General features: G+C 43.7%; 1 protein-coding gene across 9 annotated transcripts in view; it reads left to right on the top strand.

Annotated features, from left to right (window-relative positions):
- LOC133510032 (VPS10 domain-containing receptor SorCS1-like) overlaps window positions 1-22,345 on the top strand; it is a 139,904-nt gene that overhangs the window by 110,318 nt on the left and 7,241 nt on the right. For 8 of the 9 annotated variants that reach the window (XM_061837691.1, XM_061837693.1, XM_061837692.1 and 5 more), the window contains 13 exons: window positions 2,442-2,533; window positions 2,662-2,769; window positions 3,039-3,156; window positions 3,305-3,438; window positions 5,282-5,395; window positions 6,748-6,919; window positions 7,006-7,192; window positions 8,101-8,234; window positions 8,309-8,432; window positions 9,317-9,429; window positions 11,417-11,551; window positions 18,496-18,595; window positions 18,754-18,862. In XM_061837691.1, coding sequence (XP_061693675.1) covers window positions 2,442-2,533; window positions 2,662-2,769; window positions 3,039-3,156; window positions 3,305-3,438; window positions 5,282-5,395; window positions 6,748-6,919; window positions 7,006-7,192; window positions 8,101-8,234; window positions 8,309-8,432; window positions 9,317-9,429; window positions 11,417-11,551; window positions 18,496-18,595; window positions 18,754-18,862 — 1,640 coding nt within the window. The other variant, XM_061837697.1, reaches the window with a different exon arrangement.

Raw genomic sequence — 22,345 nt, 5'->3', positions numbered from 1 at the left:
GAAGAAAAGAAGAAGAAGTTTATTATTTTTCAGAAATACTCATCAGCTTTTAGGGGGCCTCAACATGCCCTAAAATACACCAATTTTTGCCAACGCATATATCCTAGTGAAAAAGTTTCTGTTTTACGGGGCTCGAACATAAATCCCCAAAAACTCACTCAATCGCGCCCCAGGGAAGGTTAGGGGGAAAAAAATGAGCCCCAGACAACAGTTTCATCATTCGCCACAAATTTCAAAGGGTATGTTTATCATGACAAGACGCGGAAAAGGCTCAAGGACCAACGGCTAAAATTGAACAGGAAGTCGGCCATTTTGTCTTAAAACCGCCATTTGCAGAAAATGTTCGACCTCTTTGTGAAACTCTTACTAAAGAAAGCATCCAAATGAGCCCGAATTGGAATTGGGTATAGAGCTCGTGCACGTGACGTCACCATTGTCACGGCGCCATATTGCCAGTCAAAATGAGCTAGTGGGAGACATTGAACCGGAGGAGAATATTTACAATACCCGAGACTTGTTGTGCTGTTGGTTGTTACAACAGACAAGACAGATATTCAAAGAGATCGTTCTATGGAATACCAAATCGATGCATTTCGGCAATTAAACGTGATGGATGGTGCTCAACCAAAATACACACATGCCTGTGTAGGGATCGCGTCACTTCAGGTAGGAATTATTCTTCTCAATCTCAAATTCCCAAGAAGTATTTATAATGCCAAGTTGGCTCAATTGAGAACAATGCGTTCAAAAAATAATAATAAAAGACAAGGAGTCGTCTCCAACATACACGAAAGCGTGTTGCTGCCACACGTTAAACTTAGGTAAACCTGTCCCCGACAGACTTTTTTTTTTTTTTATATATATACATATGCATTGTTCTCAAATGACTCCAATGAGTATTTAAAAAAAGAAAATAAACCGTCTGTCACACAGAGGGTTACGAAGGTTAACGTGTGGCCGCAATGCGCTTCCGTGTACAGGGGCTGATGACTATCCCAGCGGTTTATTTTCTTTTTTTTTTTTTAAATACGCATTGGACTCTTTTGAGAAAAATGCATATTTATAAAAAAACAAAACAAAGACTTCTCCTTGCCTTTTTTTTTTTTTTTTTTTTGAAATGCATTGCTCTCAAATGAGACAACTTGGCATTATAAATACTTCTTTGGAATTGAGATTGAGAAGACTAATTCCTAGTCTGTCATGGAGAAGTTTACCGATGTTTAACGTGTGGCCGCAACACGCTTTCGTGTACAGAGGAGCTGACTCTGTCTTTTTTTTTTTTTTTCCAATAACAGTTAATGAATGCAAGTTTGTGTAAAACCAGGGGTCATTTATTTAAGTATTGGTATTTGTATTGACAAAACCTGAGTGGCTCCATCACTATGTGGGATTTATTCTTGATTGAGAACAGATCCGGGTACAAAGTATTTCAATGTGTCCAGACTTTTCTACGCTTTCAAACTCTTCCGTGTAAATCTCGACGACTTGCTCAACAGATACGTGTAGATCCAGTTGTTCAAGACAAGCGGAAGTGGGTTAACGGTCCACTTTCTTATCGGCGAAAACATCGACTTCGGGATTAAATATGGGTCCTCTGTGCCAAGTGTCTCTCATTTTTCCACGTACCTTCGTTTATTATCACCTTCTAAATGTTTAACGGTATCAGACAAAACTCTGGCCGTCTTGCTATAAGACGTATTTCCGCGTCCTCTCCAACTGACTTACCATTGAAGAATGATTTGTTTGACCGGCACTTCCGGCCAGTGACGTGATTTCTTGACGTAGGCGCACGAGCTCCGTAGAGGACGGATGAGCAACGCTAAAATGTGAAGCCTTTTGGTCTCTTTTCAACAACGTGAGTGTAACACGGTGTCAAGGTTTGATGATCATTTTGAAAAGGAGAAAGTCTCTGAAGGGTTTCATGACTGTCGCTTTAATTATCTTCATTTCTTTATTTACTCTTGGATCGTCGCTCGTGACGCGGTGCCTAATGAAGTGTCCCGCGAGTGTATACGAAACGCATTCCGTCGCCAACTGTGACTCATGCGTGGATGCTAATAAAAGACGGCTCATCCCCAAACAAACTGACAGTCAGTATTAAAAGTGAAGTTGAATGGAAGGCTTCAGCGCTTCATCTCTGTTTACTTCTCGTTTTCTAAATAAAAAAAAAAAGAAAAAGAATATGGCGCCTTCAAAAGCGAACAAATAAAACCGAGTGAGCATGCAGATTTTCTTGCCAAGGGCCTGAATCTCTGTAAAGTCAACCCAACTTGATGCTCTCTTTAGTTCAAACAACCGAGGACGAGTCGGTGTCTTGTTGTTTCTCCCGTTTATGTATGCGTGTCTGTTACGTCGTCGCCAGATGCTGCGTGGATTTGGAAGTTAAAAAACAAACACAAAAACCCCTCAAATAAACCTTGGCTGTGTATGTCTGCGTACAGGTTTTTCAGGAAGAGTACAGCGTGTTCTTTCTGAATCAAGGAGGATCTCTGGTGGCCATCCGGCACACACCTCTGCCCATTAGACACATTTGGTGAGCGTCCCGGTCTGCCGCCACGCCGGCCGTCGGTCTTCACGCGAGACCGCGGCTCTTATTTGCAGCCGGGCTCTTCGGGATCCGACATCCATGGTTCTCTCTTGCCTCTTCTCTCTTCCCCTCAGGCTGAGTTTTGATGAGGGCAGAAACTGGGACAAATTTAGCTTCACCTCCTTGCCGCTGTACGTGGACGGGGTTCTGGGGGAGCCCGGAGAGGACACCCTCATCATGACGTAAGAGATGAAGGGAGCGGTGCTAATTGACGTGTTGCCCGCGCTGTTAATTGAGGCGCGGTGACATATCAGCCTTTGAAGACTTATCCACTCCCTGCGCCTTCGAATGCGTATAATTTCTCCCTAGATATGTCGTCCCTTTTCCGTCCGACTGCAATTGATTAAAACTCGTCTGTTGGGCAAAATAATTATTGTTTTATCATCCATGCGGCAAAAGTTCTGACCCAGTTTCGTGGTCCCCAACTCCTCTTTTGACTTCTTGTGCGCAGAATCTTCGGTCACTTCAGTCACAGATCCGAGTGGCAGCTTGTCAAAATTGATTTCCGGTCCATTTTTCAATACCGCTGCACTTCTGAAGATTACGTGACGTGGCAGCTGGACAACGAGGTAATTCGGTTTTCGGGCCTCCGAGCCGACGGCAGGCGATGCGTTCTTTAATTCGGCGGCGCCGTGAACGCGAGCCGCGAACGAGACAAAGACGCGCAGAGGAGAAGAAGAAGCCTGTGAAACCGTTATGATCCATTATTCATGACAGGGAGAAGTGTGCATCATGGGAATGAAGAGAATCTTCCAGAAACTACGAGTAAACGCTAGATGTGTCAAGGCCGGAGAACAGTACATCTCTCAGATGTCAGACTCCTGCCCGTGCACAGAGGCTGATTTTGAGTGGTGAGTCTCCTCCTCCTCCTCCTTTGCAGCGTCTCTTCAATGGAAACACATTTTCTCTCAACTATTAACACATAATAACAACACGGAAAAAGCCTTTGAAAACTTTGGGTGTAGTGGTCAAGCCCTCTGATTTCTTTTGATCTAGTTTAAAACGATTTCTGTTGATACTTTATCTGGAACGCTAATCATCCTAAAATACAATCGCGATTGGTCGCCGGTTAAGAAGTCAGGCTATGGAAACAAGATGAAGCCACGTTGAACGCTGAACAATTTCTTCTTCTTTTTCTTTCAGCTTGTCCCGTTAGGGGTCGCCACAGCGTGTCGTATTTTCCCATCTAAGTCTATCTCGTGCATCTTCCTCTCTAACGCCCACTATCTTCATGTCTTCCATCAACCTTTTCTTTGGTCTTCCTCTCGCTCTTTTGCCTGGCAGCTCCATCCTCAGCACCCTTCTACCAATATACTCACTCTCTCGCCTCTGGACACATCCAAACCATCGAAGTCTGCTCTCTTTAACCTTGTCTCCAAAATATCCAACTTTGGGTGTGCCTCTAATGAGCTCATTTCTAATCCTATCCAACCTGCTCACACCAAGCGAGAACCTCAGCATCTTCTCTTCTGCCACCTCCAGTTCCGCTTCTTGTTGTCTCTTCAGTGCCGCCGTCTGTAATCCGTACATAACCACTCTTTTACAGACTTTGCCCTTCATCCTATCGGAGACTCTTCTGTCACATAGAACACCAGACACCTTCGGCCAACTGTTCCACCCCGCTTGGACCCGTTTCTTCACTTCCTTACCACTCTCACCATTGCTCCGTATTGTTGACCGCAAGTATTTGAAGTCGTCCTCCACCCTCGGTATCTCTTCACTCTTCCTCCTCCGCCCCTCTCATTCACGCACATATATTCTGTTTTACCTCGGCTAATCTTCATTCCTCTCCTTTCCAGTTCGTGCCTCCATCTTTCTAACTGTTCCTCCGCCTGTTCCCTGCTTTCACTGCAGATCCCAATATCTGCAAACGTCATAGTCCAAGGGGATTCCAGTCTAACCTCTTCTATCAGCCTACACATTACTACCGCAAACAGGAAGGGGCTCAGCGCGGGTCCCTGATGCAGTCCCACCTCCACCTTAAATTCTTCCGACACACCTACGGCACATCTCACCGCTGTTCTGCTGCCCTCTTACATGTCTTGTACTATTCTAACATATTTCTCCGCACGCAGTACCACGGTTCCTCTCTTGGTACTCTGTCTCGGCTTTCTCTAGGTCTACAAAGGTAAAACGTAGCTCCTTCTGACCTGAACAATTTAAAGGAGATAATTTTAACTGATACAAAGAGCTTTTTTGACAGCCGTGTATTGTAACGTCTCCTGTGTAAAGTTGTGCGTCGGCTCCTCGACAAGACTTAATTAGGAGTTATTTCTCTTAACAGTTTAAGTATAATTCATGTGACAGGTTCACATGCATCAAATGTTTCTCTCTGAAGAGACTGTCTTGTACTTGCTTTTATCTCTGTGATCGAGAGTGAAACGAAAGACGCTTGCGTGCATATTTAGTGGTCCTTAACACCACTTTGTCAAATTCTGCGATGAAAAGAGCCTAAAATGTGCCTCTGACTTGGCACAGTCATCATTATGTCTTTTTTTTTTCCCAAATAAATTAGAAACTACCCTTTGTTATTGGGGTCCAAAGTTTAACCATTCTTGCATCAAACCTCAAGTATACTCAGAGGTTGGATATTATGAATTCTGGTTTAGCTTGCGTAAGATATGACTTTTGAATAAAGTGCGTAGAAGCTTTCCTAACACCGAGTGCGTCCTTGTTGTGTTCCACTTGTAACAGTGATTATGGATTTGAGAGGCAGTTGGATGGGAGCTGCACTCCGGCGTTCTGGTTTGTTCCATCCGCCACATCCCGAGATTGCATCACTGGGGACAGCTTCCTTAATTCCACAGGGTACGCAGTCACTTCATTTCACTGTAATGTCAAGTGTGGTAGGGAGCGCAGATGGTAAAGATAGCTTTCTTCTCATCTTCGGTATGCATAAATCAAAGCGGAAAAGGTTTTATGGAATACAGTCGAGCCTCGGTTTCTCGAGCGTCCCCGTTTTAGAACAAATCGGTTTTCGAAGGAAAATTTTGAGATTTTTTTTTGCTTTGTTTTCGAACGAAAGTCGGTACTCGAACGCCCCCGACAAGACCTGGAAATAACACATCGCGTGTGGCCAGAGCAGCTGACCCACGACACGCTTTGTTGTGAATTCCCACGCCGCCGAAAAAAAACAGAAATAACATAATGCACGCGGCGCAAGCAGCTGACCCACCTACGATGGGTTTTGTTATTGTCAAATCAAACGCCCCCCTGAAAAAAAAAACAAAAAAAACTGAAATGATATAACTTGCGCTGCGGAACCAGTGCACTTTTGTTATTCTGTACAACACAGCCTTTGTACACAGACGTGTCCCGGTCGTGACTGTTATTTTTCTTCTTATCGAGGACTACCGTATTAACCCCCAATCATGGCTCCAAAGAAGGCAAGTTGCTTGTTTAAAGTTATTCTGCACTTTTGTTAATAAAAAAAAAAGTTTAACATTCTCGGCCAAAAATAAATACATTTCCTAAATTATTTTATTATATAAAGTATTTAAACTATACATGTATTTCTACTATGCAGTTTATTATCAGGAAAAGCTTTTAAAAAATGCTTTAAAAAGCCCTTTTTTTTAAGGCTTGGAACGCATTATTTCTTTTTCCATTCATTGTAATGGGAAACATCGATTCGGTTTTCGAACAAATCACTTCTAGAACCGCTTTCTGGAACAGGTTGTGGTCGAGAACTGAGGCATCACTGTATATGAAATTAGGAAGTGTAGTTGTCAACGTTAGGGTAGTGGTTAGGGGGTTAGGGCTAGGGTTATGGTTAATCTTAGCGTTAGGGTAATTGTTAGTGTTGGGGCAATGCTCACTATCAGGGTATTAAGTGGAGGGAGTTGATGGTTACGGTTGGCGTGTTATTTAGAAGGTTGGTATTGGGTTTACACCCGCAATTATTTGGGTAAATGTTATTGGTGGCAGTTAGGTTAGCGTTATGGTTAGGGTTAGGTAAATGGTAAGGGTTATCCAAGTTCCAATGGTTCACTGTGTTCTTTGGTAATTATTCGTGTGATGGTTTAGGATATAGCAAAAATAATGATGAGTTCAATTTATATTAACAATGTTATAATGACCACACTTAAACCACCTGGCCGATTGCTCTTCTGGATGGAAAATCTACTTTAACTCGTGTCCTGACTTGTCTTCTCTCGCAGATATCGCAGAGCTTTGTCGAACAACTGCACAGACGGGACTCTGCTGAAGTACAGCCCCAAGTGGCAGAAATGTCCCAGTCAGGTCCCCAAGGGCCTGCAACTGTTCACCAGCGAAGGGGTACTGGTAGCAACACTGTACAAGAACGTCACCTTCTTGGTCTTTCTCGAAGAGGTACCGACTTCGCTGAAAGACGCAAGCGATGAGCATTACGTGGTTGTATTTTGTAAAACATCGCGTTTCCTTTCCACGGTTTGAAGGGTCTCAGCTCGACGACCAGCATCACGGTGGACTTTGGCGATGGCACCGCAATATCCTACGTGAATATCAGCTCAATAGAGGATGGGGTCAGGCATGTCTACAGGAAAGTTGGCATCTACCAAGTGTCTGCCATAGCGAGCAATGTCCTGGGCTTCGACAGGGTGACTCTCTACCTCCACGTCACTTGTGAGTTACCGGCGTCAATTATTGGGTTCAGTATTACATTGAGCATCAGATCAGTCCTGGGGCTCGGAAACTGATGAAGCCATGTCTAGTTTGGGCCCTAAAGAAGAGTTCGGTAATCCCGTCATTGCTGGCCTGCAAGCAGCAACTTTTTTCACATGCTTTTAACCCTGCGGTGATGCAGTGTTAGCGCCACGCTAGCATTAGCGCCGCGCTCGCGTTAGCGCCTCTCTCTTTCTGTGTACCGAGGCTTATAACCAGGTGCACTCTGTAGGCCGAGAATGACGCTACCGCCTTTAAAGCGACAGTGTTAGCTTTCAAACAAATGTAACCATACGCTCATCTCTTTCTTGGAGAATTTTGCATGTCTCACATCTCAAGTTGAGTTAGTTCTAGCATCACTGCTAACTTTACTGTCTTTACGTGTGTGGTGTTTCTCCAAATGTTCGACGCGCTAAAATAATTTCACTGCAAGAGAATAAAACAAAATCTTGTTTGTAGATCTCATATTTTATCAATTGGTGGCCAGCTGCTCAAACACAGATGCTAATTAAAACAGCAAAAGCAAAGCACAAAAAGTGGAATCCCGTTTTTTTTTTTCATACGGTTTGGTTTTGGTTTTTCCATTTTTTTCTTCCTCCCAGTTTTCGTACCTCTGGCCGTACAGTTGAAAATGGTCCTTACTTGGAGTAGAACGACTTCAGATTTTTTTGGGAGTCATCGCTAAGGTGATGATGATCGATGGGAGTCAACTACGATTAATAGATGATATTGTTGTTTTTTATTTTCCCCCCGGATCCCCCAATTCATTCATCCAATCAAATTTACACGCGCGCTCATCCATTCACTTTCGGACATCTACGTTGCCTTTTAGACAGTAAGAATCATCAACTTGTGTTTGCTCCTCAAAGGTCAGCTGGAGCAGGTTCAGCTCTCCGCTCCGTCCGTGGCCGTCAAGAATAAACCCGTAAACTTCACGACGACGCTGCGGCCCGTCAGCGTGGGGACGGTCACGTACTACTGGTGGTTTGACAACAAAACAGAGGTGATTTACCTCCATGTCGTTATTTAACACGAGTGACGGACAGCATTCAAACATTGAATCGTTCGCCGTTTTAGCCTTTGCTGAGTCTGGATGGAGCGACGTCCTTCACCTTCTCCCTGGAGGGAAGTCACACGGTCACCGTTCAGGCTTCAATCGGGAACACGGTTCATCAGGACCGCATGACGGTGGCAGTTTATGGTAAACTCTCCATTATGTTTTATTTCTTTTTCCACACCATCATGACAGGGAAACAATCTCTGCCACTTATTTTCAAGGTCAGCGGTGAGCTGGGCCCTATTCCAGCTGACTGTAGCCAGGAGGCGGGGTGACACACTGGACTGGCTGCTGTTCGTGTAGACAAATAACCATTGTGGGGATTTGCGAGTTTGGACCCTGCGCGTGTTCACGAATCGAGGAAGATATGACCAATGATTAGAAAAAGTTAACAGCAAATGGATTTATGACAAAGGAATGTGCAGTACAGACGTCCGGGTCTTATCTAGGTATCTGCCGCACACGAGACGTGTGTCTTCTGGCAGGATGGCCAAAGAAGAAGACAAAAGCTGCCCGGTTTTTATATGTATTGGTCCATGGTAGAGGTGGCTGGGCACCGATGGACAATTTAGAGGTCTTCAACTATACCGTAATTCCCGGCATACAGAATGCACCTGGTTATAAGTTTCAGTTTAACGCTGCAGCTAGCATGAAACTCTTTCTGTGTACCGAGGCTTATAACCAGGTGTTATAACACTAGCGCCGCATCACCCCATAAAACGCACTTGTCTGACAAGGGACCCCATGTGTGAGCTTTGATGAATAAGCGTTATTTATCTCTTGGTCGTGTTTTTCTTGTTGTTGTTTTGAGTTTGAGCAAATATTTGAGTTCCTACCATTAAACGATGGCTGCAAATGTCACAATAAGCAACAAATTGTGGGAAATGTATATTTTTACATTGTGTATTTAATTAAACCAGATAACGTAGAATTTATAACCCTAGCTTTGGGTGGTGCCGTGCTACGGAAAGATATGACGATTCATGATTAAATAAATTCAAGATTGTGTTTATTTTGTTGCTTTGCAGATTACTTCCAGTCGCATATTTTGTCTTTTTCCTCCAACCTGGATGACGCCAATCCCGGCCTCCCTGAGTGGCGGTCTGACATCGCGAGGGTGGTGAAGCGCTCCGTGGTCCAGGTCAGAAATCCCACAAATATCATTTTCTTGAGCATTTGTGCAACAGTGACGAGTTTAAGTGCTTTTTCAAAATGTTTACCAGGAAAATCATGCTGGTGCCGACAGGGTATATCCGATCTGCTGTGTGTTTACTCACTGTGACCGCATTGACACCTACAGTTAGGAGTTATTCATCTTCATCCATCTGTTAATACTTCAAAATCACGGCACTAAATTCATCCATCCATCCATTTTCTGAACCCCTTAGCCTCACAAGGGTCGTGGGAGTGCCGAAGCCTATCCGAGCTATCATCAGGCAGGAGGCAGGGCAGATGTTGAAGTGGTCGCCAGGCAATCGCAGGGCACAACGACGCAAACAACAGTCGTACTCACAATCATACCTAAGGGCAGTTTAGAGACTCCAATTAATGCATGTTTTTGGGATGTGGGAGGAAACCGGAGTGCCCGGAAAAAAAACTCCACATGGGCAGGGTCTGGATTTGAATCCCAGTCTTCAGAAATGTGCCTCTAACCAGTTGGTCCACCATCCCGCCCGGGACAATGGAGTTCCCAACAGACAGACACTCACTCAGTCACTGTGATTTGACGGGCGCGTACGCACACGCAAGTCTGCACGGCCGAGCATGAAAAGTCACGCGCGTAAAATTTGTTACGGGTGGAAATACCTAGATATTGAAAGACGTCGCTTATTTTGTGTAGTCTCGACCAGTGTTTCTTCTAAGCTGCGCAACTGCGCAATTGCGCACTTGTCGCACAATCTCAGCGCGCATGAAAATCCGATCCAGCGCAGTGAACCACAACCTAACGTCTTTTTTTTTTTTTTTTTAAACACAGAAGCACACGGTCTCCTTCTACTTTTTAAATTACCCGACACCACCCCTTTCCGCTTTTAAAGGGGTACACTCATTATTACAAACACAACACACACGCGCAACTTTATATCTGGGGGCATGACTGACCACAACCCTACATTTTTCAAACGTGAGTGACCGCTAACTAAAGCTCACATTGACTCCATACATGAAAGCTTGTTAGGAGTGGGTATCTCGCCCACGCCTCCACAGAGACGGCAACCTGAATGCAGCGCCTCGGACAGGTCGGAAATCCCGGCGGTTCGACACATTATAGAAACCAGAAATACAAAATACAAAACCGCAATTTAACAGTAGGCAGGTGTACCACGTACTGTACATCATCTGGAGCATGTCCCGATCAATAGGGTTAGGGTTGGGATGTGGGAGGAAACCCTAACGATAAGCCTTCAAATACTTATTTTCTTCACTGTATGAATTTGTGGACATTTTTAACCACCAACCAATCAAAGCACGTCAAAATGCTGACATGATTGGGGGCGAGAAATGATGCTGTCCAATTGACTTACCGGATTTTTATCCATATTCGGTTTTCTGAACTGAAAAATTTATATTCCCGGCTCCACGGGTGCACGTCCAATTGTGCCACTCGAGAGCAAAAGGAACCACAATTGTGCTGCTCGAGCCGTGGCGGTGTAAATCCAGCCCCGGACGTCAAGGTCGCCATTGTTACGCAGATCTTTAAAAGCTGCCCAAAAAAAAAAAAAAAAAAAGGGGGCAGTTAATCCGTGTCACGGCTCTCGACATCGCTGACCGTTTGTCAAGAGGGCAACGGAACCTTCAATATTGCTTGTACAAAAGGCAGCCGGTTATGTAAAAGACCCGGATCGCGAGCTCTAAATATATCCGCGTGTATAAAACATTCACTTTGACCTTCTGTCGTGTCAGACCGTGGAATACTCTGACAGCAGACGGTGTACGTGCACTAAAAGCTGCGTTTTTTTTTTTTTTTTTTTTTTTTTTTAATTCCCTACCGTTGGCATTGATTTGTGGTTTCGGACTCGGCAGTGAATGCAACTTGAGCAAATGATACTTGAAGCACAAAGCCAGCAGACATTTTTCTATGATTGTCACATTTGGATGGATTTATCGGGATTGTTGTCGTTTGACTAAAGGTCACCGGGATCAGCGAGGATCAGCTGGTGGTCACCGTGCTTGCCGGTCTGCCGACCACGGCCGAGATCTTCATTCTTCCCGAGAAGCGGCACGGGGGAGGCGCCGCGGGGGGAAAGCGCCAACACCTACAACAGGTATCGGGCTCTTCGGGGGACCCGCGCCAGGCCTTTAGAACTACAATATATGGAAGGATAAAATGAGTTTCCATCCATCTATCCATTTTTTTTTTTGCCGCTTAGTCTCACAAGGGTCGCGGGGAATGGCGGAGCCTATCCCGGCTGTCAACGGGAAGGATGCAGGGTACCCCCTGAACTGTTTCCCAGCCAATCACAGTGCACGTAGAAAAATAATTTCTTTCTATTTTTGTTTTCTAGTCATTTTCTTGTCCCGTTAGACTACTTCAAATTGTATTACAGAATCTAACGTACTGTTTTACACAAATACCTTGATTGGTAATATATGATAATGTTTCATATATTCTAATTAACTAAGCTTTAATATTAATATTTTTGCGGCACGGTGGCATCAGCTGGTAAAGCATTGGCCTCAAAGTTCTGAGGACCCGGGTTCAATCCCAGCCCCTCCTGTGTGGAGTTTGCATGTTCCCCCCTGTGCCTGTGTGGGTTTTCTCCCAGGCACTTCGGTTTACTCCCACATCCCAAAAACGTGCAACATTAATTGGACACTCTAAATTGCCCATAGGTGTGATCGTGAATGCGGTTGTTTGTCTCCATGTGCCCTGCGTTTGGCTGGCAACCAGTTCAGGGTGTACCCCGTCTTCTGCCCCTTGATAGCTGGGATAGGCTCCGGCACTCCACGCGACCCTCATGAGGATAAGCGTCAAAGAAAATGGATAGATTGATATTAATATTTTATTTTTACTCTATAATAAATAATAAAGGTATATTTTTAAATAGTCTTGTTTTGTTGACATGTAAGTATATTTTTATTTGATGAATTATATATTTTTATAACGACAGAATTGTATATATATGATACGATAAACAGTTTTCATACTTTGTATATTTTAATGGACTTTTTCAATTAAAATAGAGTATAGGTATTTCAATTTTTTTAAATCATTTACTGTATAAAGATATGTATTTTATGTAAATTGTAAAACCTTGTTCGAATAAGCGCCAACTACATTTGGGTCAACCTATCCTTAACTAAATCCAATAAGCTACAATCTAATAATAATCATAATGTTTATATATTAATTCATATTTTAAGTAGTAGTAATAGGTAGTAATTGTAATCCATAAAATAGATCATCTTGTATACATTAAATTAAAACACGTACGTGTGTGTGTGTAAATGTATCCATTTTGCTCATAAAAGTTGAAATTGTCCAAGGGCCGCTTAATGCATACGTGATCAAGTTTGCAGTTAAAGTTCCAGCAGGTGGACCCAAATGACTCCATCCATTAAACAACACTTTGCACGTCATTACATTTAAAAAGCCCAAACGCGCGCGGCATTACTTCAACTCCATATGCCACGCTGACGTGATCTCATTTTCCTACCTGTTTATTTTTTCCATTTTTTTCATCAGTCGGGCGACCTCTCGGGACGCCAAAATCTGTTTTAAGAGGTGAGAAAAATCAAGCGGCGGCTTTTCTCGCACCGTCGTCGGCTCGGGCGTTTTGCATTCCCCACGCTTCTCCGTTCGTGGTGTTTTTATTACCGTGCACTCGTCTTCTACTCTTGGAAAACTCAGTGTGGAGGTGTAGAAGCTGTTATTTTTATTTATTTTTAGTATTTTTATAAATAATTCCCTGTGAGTTTTTGATTCTGAACACAGAAATTATCTGCATTGCTTTCCGCCAACAATGTGCTTCATTGGCTGCATTAAGCAAACTAGCAAACAAAGGTATATAAGTACTCTGATTGATATTAATTTTTCCTTTTTTTTTTAAAAAATCATTGCTAAGAGCCCGTTCAATACATTTCATTCCGTTTGTTCAATCTGTGGTGCTGAAAGTAAATAATTGCATGTGACAAGATGACATAATTTTGTTCCAAAATTGAATTCATTGCTTGCTGAGAGAAACTGAAGTGGAATTAAAATTTGTTTTAGACATTTACATAATTACATTTTATTTTTGTTTTACATTTGAAGAATAGTTTCAAAAAGACCACTATATTTTCCACATCACTTACTCCTAAAGCCGAGCTTTTTGATTGGCTCTCTACGGTCATGTGACTTGAAGTGGAATTAAAATTTGTTTTAGACATTTACATAATTACATTTTATTTTTGTTTTACATTTGAAGAATAGTTTCAAAAAGACCACTATATTTTCCACATCACTTACTCCTAAAGCCGAGCTTTTTGATTGGCTCTCTACGGTCATGTGACTTTTTTTTTTTTTTACAAGGATGACCTCAAAGCGCCACCTTGTGGTGCAGTCTATTACTTCAGATGAGATTTAGAAAAGGTTGAGTTGCAGACTGAACAGAGAACATTGAACTTTTTTTCAAAATGTTTTTAACAATTTTATCTTCATAATTTTTGACATTTTGGGGACCATTCCTTTATCGGTTTTTAAGCAGTATTGTCTAAATTGTGCATATTTGTCATAAAATCAACTTTTTTTTTTTTTTAAGAGCAAGAAGACATACTAGGGTCCTGTTGATGCCTTCATGCAGAAAAAATAAATAAATAATCAACACGTAATTAGTTATTACTTTGTACTTTAGTAACCACTACAAATGACTTAGTAATTACACTATTATAACATTTTCTACGGGATAACTTGCGATTGTAACCAACTACATTCCCCAAGTAATCTTCCCAAAACTTGAAAAATGTTTTCAATTGACAGCGTAGACGTTTCAGGAGCAGTTGTACTTGATTAGCGTCGGGATGCGATGCTGGATTGTTCATTTGTGTGTAACGCTGCAGCTCAACACTAGAGAGCAGTGTCGTGCCGCATATGTGGACAAGCCACGCGTGCATCCCAACACGACTGCACAGCAGCGTGTACTCTTGGGTACACGATTACGCGCTTGGTACTTTTTTGTCACTTTAAAATTGTAATTTGACATAACAACAATACCGACAGGGGAGCGCAGAGTGATGGCGGTCAGCACGTCCGCCTCGAAAGCCAGCTGGGATAGGCTAACGCTCACTCGCCACCCCGAATAAATGCTACCGAAAATGCGTAATCATGATGATGATAACGCCATTCATAATTGATTGAATTTGGATCTTTTTTGTGTGTCACAGTTGCTAGTTTGTCACAGCTGTCTAGTTTTTATTTTGTGTATGTGTGTGGCTACACCTCTAACTTTAAATGGAGGTTTCACAGGCAAAAGATAATTCCAAAATGATTTCCAAACGATTTTCAGCTGGCCCGTTGAAAGCGGGGATAGGCTCCCGTGACCCTCGTGAGGATAAGCGGCGAAGAAAATGGATGGATGATTTCTCATTGATTGTTCACACTGTGGTGCAACTGGTTAGAACGTTGGCCTCACAGTGGAGAGGTCCGGCGTTCAAATCCCGGCGCCGTCTGTGTCGGGTTTGCATGTTCTCCTTGTCCCTGCGTGGCTTTTCTCCGGGTGGGCACTCCGGTTTTCTCCCACATCCCAAAAACATGCAACATAAATTTGAAGCTCTAAATTGCCCCGAGGTTTGATTGTGAGTGTGGTTGTCCGTCTCCATGTGGCCTGCGATTGGCTGGCGACCAGTTCAGGGTGTACCCCGCCTCCTCCTGCCCGTTGACAGCTGGGACAGGCTCCAGCACTACCCGTGACCCTCGTGAGGATAAGTGGCAAAGAAAATGGATGGATGGATTGATGGATGAATGATTTCTCATTTATTGTTCACACTGTTGTGGCACGGTGGTGCAACTGGTTAGAACGTTGGCCTCACAGTTCAGACGTCCAGGGTTCAAATCCCCGTCTTTGTGAAGTATGTATGTTCTCTCTGTGCCTGTGTGGGTTTTCTCAGGCCACTCCGGTTTCCTCCCACATCCCCAAAAACATGCATTAATTTACTAAATTGTGATTATTGGAGACTGGAAATTGCCCCTAGGTGTGATTGTGAGTCCGTCTCGATGTGCCCTGCAATAACCAGTTCAGGGTGTACCCCGCTTCCTGCCCGTTGACAGCTGGGATCGGCTCCAGCACTTCCCGCGACCCTCGTGAGGATAAGTGGCAAAGAAAATGGATGGATGGATGGGGACTCTAAATTGCCCCTAGGTGTGATTGTGAGTGCGACTGTTGTCCGTATTTATGTGCCCTGGGATTGGCTGGCAACCAGTTCAGGGTGTACCCCACCTTCTGCCTGATAATAGCTGCGACAGACTTCGGCTCTCCCGCAACCCTTGTGAGGATAAGCAGCTCAGAAAATGGACGGATGGATGTTTTACTCTGTGGCCTCACAGGTCACAGGCTGTGGGTTTGAATCCCGTGTGGAGTCCTGTGCCTTTTTTGCACGCTCCCAAAACATCCACGTCCGGTTCATTTCAGACTCTTTGTTTGTCCTTCGGTGCGATTGGTTGTTTGTCTACAGGTGGCCTGCGATTGGCTGGCAACAAGCCCCTGCCCAGTTGGAATAGGCTCCAGATCGCCCGTGACCCCCTTTGAGGACAATCTCCACGGAAAACGGATGAATGGATAGTTTCAAAAAAAAATAAAAAAATAAAAAAAGCTCATTTTAATCTTCCACAGATGTCCTCTGTTGCAAAGACGATCAATAAAATAGCAAGACCAACAATTATTTCGGGGTTAGACCTCGGCGCGGCCCGAGTAAACACGACTCTTCGGGCTCGCGCTCAGCCTTCGCAAAAGTTAATAGGTATTTAATTACATTGATGCATCGTATAATTGGCAGTAAACGAGGAGACAAACTGGGGCAGGAGGCCCGGATTGGGAATTCAAGTGATGTATTTATCTAAAGGCCGTCTGATTACCTGGCAGAAGTACCCGGACAATAGGGTCATAAATCTTTAATTCACAGAGACACACAATCATGTTTAATGTGCATGTGTGCAGCAGGCTTATTAAAATGTGGAATAGATTTACTGACCCTGATACGCCACTAGAACAAAAAGTAATTATTCATACTGCGTGGAGCGCTCTAATTTTAACCAGCGGAAAGATTTTAGATGGCGTGAGATGGATTTATCGAGGCATGAGCTGACGAGTCGGATGGGCTCGCGGAGGCTACTTGCGGCCTGTTCGGAGCAGCGGCAGCCTCGCGTGTTTTGCTACCCGGGCCTTCAGTGGTACATCGTCTGGAAGAGTTTGCATTCGTCCATCCCTTTTCTTTTGCCGCTTATCCTCACGAGGGTGACAGGTAGTGCTGGAGCGTATCCCAGCTGTCAACAGGCAGGAGCCGGGGTACACCCTGAACTGGGTTGCCAGCCGATCGCAGGGCACACAGAGACGGACAACAGCTGCACTCACAATCACACCTATGGGCAATTTATCCATCCGTCCATTTGCTTTGCCGCTTATCCTCATGAGGGTCGTGAGGAGTGCTGGAGCCTGTCCAAGCTGTCAACGGGCAGCGGGCGGGGTTACATGCTGAACTGGTTGCCAGCCAATCACAGGGCACATCGAGTCCAACAGCTGCAGTCACAATCACACCTAGGGGCAATTTAACCATCCATCCATTTTCTTTGCCGGTTATCCTCATGAGGGTCGTGAGAAGTGCTGGAGCCTGTCCAAGCTGTCAACGGGCAGCGGTCGGTGTACATGATGAACTGGTTGCCAGCCAATCACAGGGCACATCGAGACAAACAGCTGCAGTCACAATCACACCTAGGGGCAATTTATCCATCCATCCATCCATTTTCTTTGCCGCTTATCCTCACGAGGGTCCTGGGGAGTGCTGGAGCCTATCCAAGCTGTCAATGGCCAGGTGGCGGGGTACACGCTGAACTGGTTGCCAGCCAATCGCAGGGCACATGGAGACAAACACCCGCACTCACAATCACACCTACGGGCAATTTAGAGTGATCAATTAATCTTGCATGTTTTTGGGGATGTGGGAGGAAACCGGAATGCCCGGAGAAAACCGGGCACGGGGAGAACATGCAAACTCCACACAGGCGGGGCCGGGATTGAACCCGGGTCCTCAGAACTGTGAGGCCAACGCTTTACCAGCTGATCCCACTGTACCACCTGGAATAGTTTTGGAAACAAATTTTCTTCAGTAATGTGAAAACAAATATGTCGACAAATAATAATAAATATGTCGTTCCATTTTATTTTTTCATGGAATAAATGTGGCGTCATTCCCGGCCTACCGAGCGCACCTGGTTACAAGCCTCACCAGAGTACATTTGTAAAGGAAATACCATTTGGTACATACATACGCCGCAGCTGTGTAAAAGCCGCAAGTGCCCACATTGAAACACGAGATATTTACAAAGACGGCGCACAGAGTTTAACGCTCGCGTCACCGCGCTAATGCTGACGCTCGCGCTGCCACGCTAACGCTAGCGCCGCACTAACGGGGCCGGTTAAAAAAAAAAAAAACATACCAGTAAAAATCACTAAGACACAGTAGTAACAGGCTAGCGCAGCGCTAACAGGGCCAGACCGGTAAAAGTCACTTCCTCGGCACATATATTCCACCGGTCTCACGCTTACCTTTTCCATTGTAAAAATGCACAGATTAGCCGCATCAGCGCATAAACCGCAGGGTTGAAAGGGGGAAAAAAGTCGCGGCTTATAGGCCGGAAATGACGGCAATTTAAGTTGTTTTGTATTTGACTCGCTCGCCGAACATTTAAATGATTGCGTTTTAAAAGAGAGAGCGTCCATCTGTCACGTCGGAAGACAAAACAAATACATATTTATTTTGAAATGCCACGGACCCACCAAAGCAAAACGGCCTTTACCTGACAGGACTTCCATCAGCATCAAAGGCGTGCCGGCTGCTAGCTGTGCCACATTTGCTCCTCTTTAGAAGGAGAAAGAAGAATTCATAATTCAAGCGGCTCAAGGAAAATGACTCTGGCTGAAATATTGATTGCGGCGGCGGTGGGGCCGTTGCCGCTAACCATTTGCCACTCCTCCCTCCCTCCTTCCCTCCTTTTTCCTCCTTCCCTCCGTTCTCACAGCTCTCTCAGGTGCTGTTAAGTGCTCTGAACCAGGACCTGGTCCAGTTCACACTCAAGGCGGGAGTGCAGGTGAACGTCTACGCCAGTAGGCTGTCGCCAGGTGAGTCCACATGCGCACCTCGGGGGGGGGGGGGGGGTGACGGGTTCAATTCAGGTGATCGCAAAAAAAAAAAAAAAAAAAAAAGGCAATATGTTTTTATCCGTCTGCGTTTTTGTTATGAATTGCATTTTGGCTCTTTCTCGTCTGATCCTTCGAAGCTCCTCTGGTGGACGGCAGCGAAAGCAGCCACAGCAGCACCGCAGTCATCATGCTCGTGTCGGTGGCTCTGATGGGCCTGGTCGTCTTTGCCATATTTAAATTCAAAAGGTACAAAATATGCACGACAAACAACACGATAAAACACGACAGTGCATCTGCACAAAAATGTTCGATTGAAAAAAAAAACAACAAAAAAAAAACGGTGCCAGTTGCTTGTTAGAAACCTTTTTTTTTCCCCAACTCAAAATGATCATACACAGTAATCTTACATTTTTATGTATTTCCTTTATGAGTGATGTAACTTCCGGTAGACCACATGAATATTTTTTTCCAATTTTGTGAGCATAAGAGTACAGTGAAAACCTAGGGACACAACTCAAGTGGAGATAAACTATTTTTTTAAAAAAATGCTTTTTAAGTATAATAAACTTAAAGGAAAAGTTTTGAAAATATGCAAAAAAAATCCCTTTTGTTTTTTTTGTTATATTTTATACTGTATAGTGTATCCGATAATTCTAAATTAAAAATTCGAGGCAACAAATGCTATTTATTGAGTTTTCAAGGTGCTGCTAGCATGTAGTAATCTTTGAAATTGTATTCATGAAATGTGTTCAGTTTTCAATTTGCAGTACACTGCTTAATTTAAAAAAAAATTCATCTGTTTCTACATTTTTTTTTTCTTTCTGGGGACGCAAATGGCGCCGATTGAGCGGAACGACCCGTAAACAATGGTACCTTGATTTACGAGTGCCCCGGCTGATGAATTTTACCATTCCGAATTGGTTTTTTTTTTAATGTTGAGAGCTATGTGCTTATGTCAATCTTTATGCCCCGCCCCTCAAAGGCACACATCTAGCGCTCCACTCCTACACTCCTTGCATTAATTACACTTTATATAACAAGATTATTATTATTATTGTTTACATTCTTGTTTTATATATTTTTTTCAGGCCACATTGGAAAAAAAAAGTAGTTTCTCATTATAATGAGTAATTTAACTCATTGTAATGACAATTACTCATGAGTAAGTTACTCATTACAATAAGCAACTTACTCATTAGAATGACTAATTTACTCATAAGTAAGTTACTCATCACAATGAGAAAGTGTCGAAAAACTACGGAACCCCTAAAGAGGACATTGGGGAAAAAACTAACTGCTTTCTCATTGATTTCTCATTGTAATGAGTAACTTTCTCATTGTAATGAGTAACTTTCTCATCGTAATGAGTAACTTTCTCATCGTAATGAGGAACTTTCTCATCGTAATGAGGAACTTTCTCATTGTAATGAGGAACCTACTCATTACAATGCGCAACATACTCATTACAATGATAAACTTACTCATGAGTAAGTTACTCATTACAATGAAATAGTGTCAAAAAACTACGGAGCCCCTAAAGGGACATTGGGGGGGGGGGGAATGGTTTCTCATTGTAATGAATAAGTTACTCATTGTAATGAGTAACTTACTCATTACAATAAGCAACGTACTCATTAGAATGACTGACTTACTCATAGGATACTCATCACAATGAGAAAGTGTCGAAAAACTACGGAACCCCTAAAGGGGACATTGGGGAAAAAACTGGTTTCTCATTGTAATGAGGAACTTACTCATTGTAATGAGGAATTTACTCATTGTAATGAGGAACTTACTCATTACAATGCGCAACATACTCATTACAATGACAAATTTACTCATGAGTAAGTTACTCATTACAATGAAATAGTGTCGAAAAACCACGGAGCCCCTAAAGAGACATTGGGGAAAAAACCCCAACTAACTGGTTTCTCATTGTTGTGAGTAACTTACTCATGACAATGAGAAACCAGTTAGGTTTTTTTTTCATTGTCCTTTTAGGGGCTCCGTATCATTTTCTTCATTAAAAATGAAACTTTTTTTTTTCCAAGGGGCCTGAAATGGATTAATGGCATTTCAATTCGTCTTAATGGGGAAAATGGAATGATTCAAACCTGTAATTCAAACTTCTACTCACTTTATGTACAGCCAATTAAATGTGGGTATTGTCTATTATTCAATGAGTGATATTATATATATATATATATATATATATATATATATATATATATAGATAGATAGATGTAGATATAGATATAAATAAAATAGATATAGATAAAAAAAAAAAATTTTGGACTTGATCGAACGTCCTCACTGCATACTCTATACTGTATAGAGGACGTGGAAAATGGGGGAAAAAAATCTTTTTGCAAGGTTCTTTCTGAAAGATATGCACGTGTGTGCACTCACATTTTGTCATAATTGCCTCATTTAAATTCGTCCCATCACCCACCAGCAAGCACCTCACCGCTGAACTCCCTCGAAACTTCCCCACAAGTATCTCGCCGCCACATATCTGTGAGTTATGGACGCCGGCGACGCAATAATAGCTGCAGGAATAAGACAATTCCCCTCTGTCTCAATCTGCACAGTATTACGGCCAATGACAGCCTAATCAATTCTTCCCCCCCCCCCCCCCCCCAACCCCAGGTGCCAAATGGGTGTCAGAGCCCCGCAGTTATCAATATTCATCTGCGTGACAACGTGAGGCTCGACCTTTCGGAAATGCTAAACACGGCCGCCCAAGGTGAGGCGGCGAAGGGTGACGAGATAAGTCCTGAGACAACGCGGATTATGCATTTCTGGGATGTACAGTAAATAGCCTGCACCCGCCGCCGCGCCCATTCCTGGGGGAGATGTCCTTTCGTCACTGTCGAAATTTGCCCATGAAACATAAATCGTACGGAAATATGGCCGAACGGAAATGCGGCGCCCCGTCGCTGTGATTTTTTTTTTTTTTTTATTAGGATACCAACCCGAAAATGGGAACAAACGTGCAAAAGGGAGGAAAAGAAAAAAGAAAAAGTTTGCGGCAGAACGGATGAAAAATTGATCGAAGACGGAGGTGAACAATGCGAAAGTGCAAGTGCGATGCCCAGCGGAACGCAAAGTGCCTCGGTCCCCCCCCCCCCCCCACCCCCACCCCCACCCCGCTTTCAAGCAATCCTCCGGCGTCCTTAAAAATAGAGTACGACGCATTATGTTTAGTGGGAAGCATTAGTGTGCGGTGCACTTGATGGCAGGTCTCCATTAACTTCATTTTTATTTTTTTATCCCCCCCCCCCCCCAAGTCTTATTATTTTTTTAAAGGAGACTTAACATTGCTCACACAAAAAAGTTCGAGTGTTGGCCTTTTTGGGTGACATTACAAGATGAGTTTAAAATGTTCTGTAACCGATGGAGGTGAACTCAGAATGACCTTCGCCCAACCTTGGGTTCAATATTTCAGTAACTTTTGCGCAATTTGATAACAACGCGCTGAAGGACATGGCGGCGCGGCGCCTTCCGGGTTTTCTCCTGGCACTCCGGTTCCCTCCCACATCCCAAAAACATGCAACATGAATTGGACACTCTAAATTGCCCGTAGGTGTGATTGTACGTGCAACTGTTTTCTCCGTGTCCCCTGCGATTGGCTGGCGACCAGTTCAGGGTGTACCCCGCCACCTGCCCGTTGACAGCTGGGATAGGCTCCAGCATTCCCCACGAGCCTCGTGAGGATAAGCGGCAAAG

Source organism: Syngnathoides biaculeatus, chromosome 12, assembly GCF_019802595.1.
Source record: "Syngnathoides biaculeatus isolate LvHL_M chromosome 12, ASM1980259v1, whole genome shotgun sequence".
Taxonomy (NCBI): Eukaryota; Metazoa; Chordata; class Actinopteri; order Syngnathiformes; family Syngnathidae; genus Syngnathoides; species Syngnathoides biaculeatus.
The sequence above is the reverse complement of the archived record's forward strand: the minus strand, read 5'-3'. Positions and strand labels throughout refer to the sequence as shown.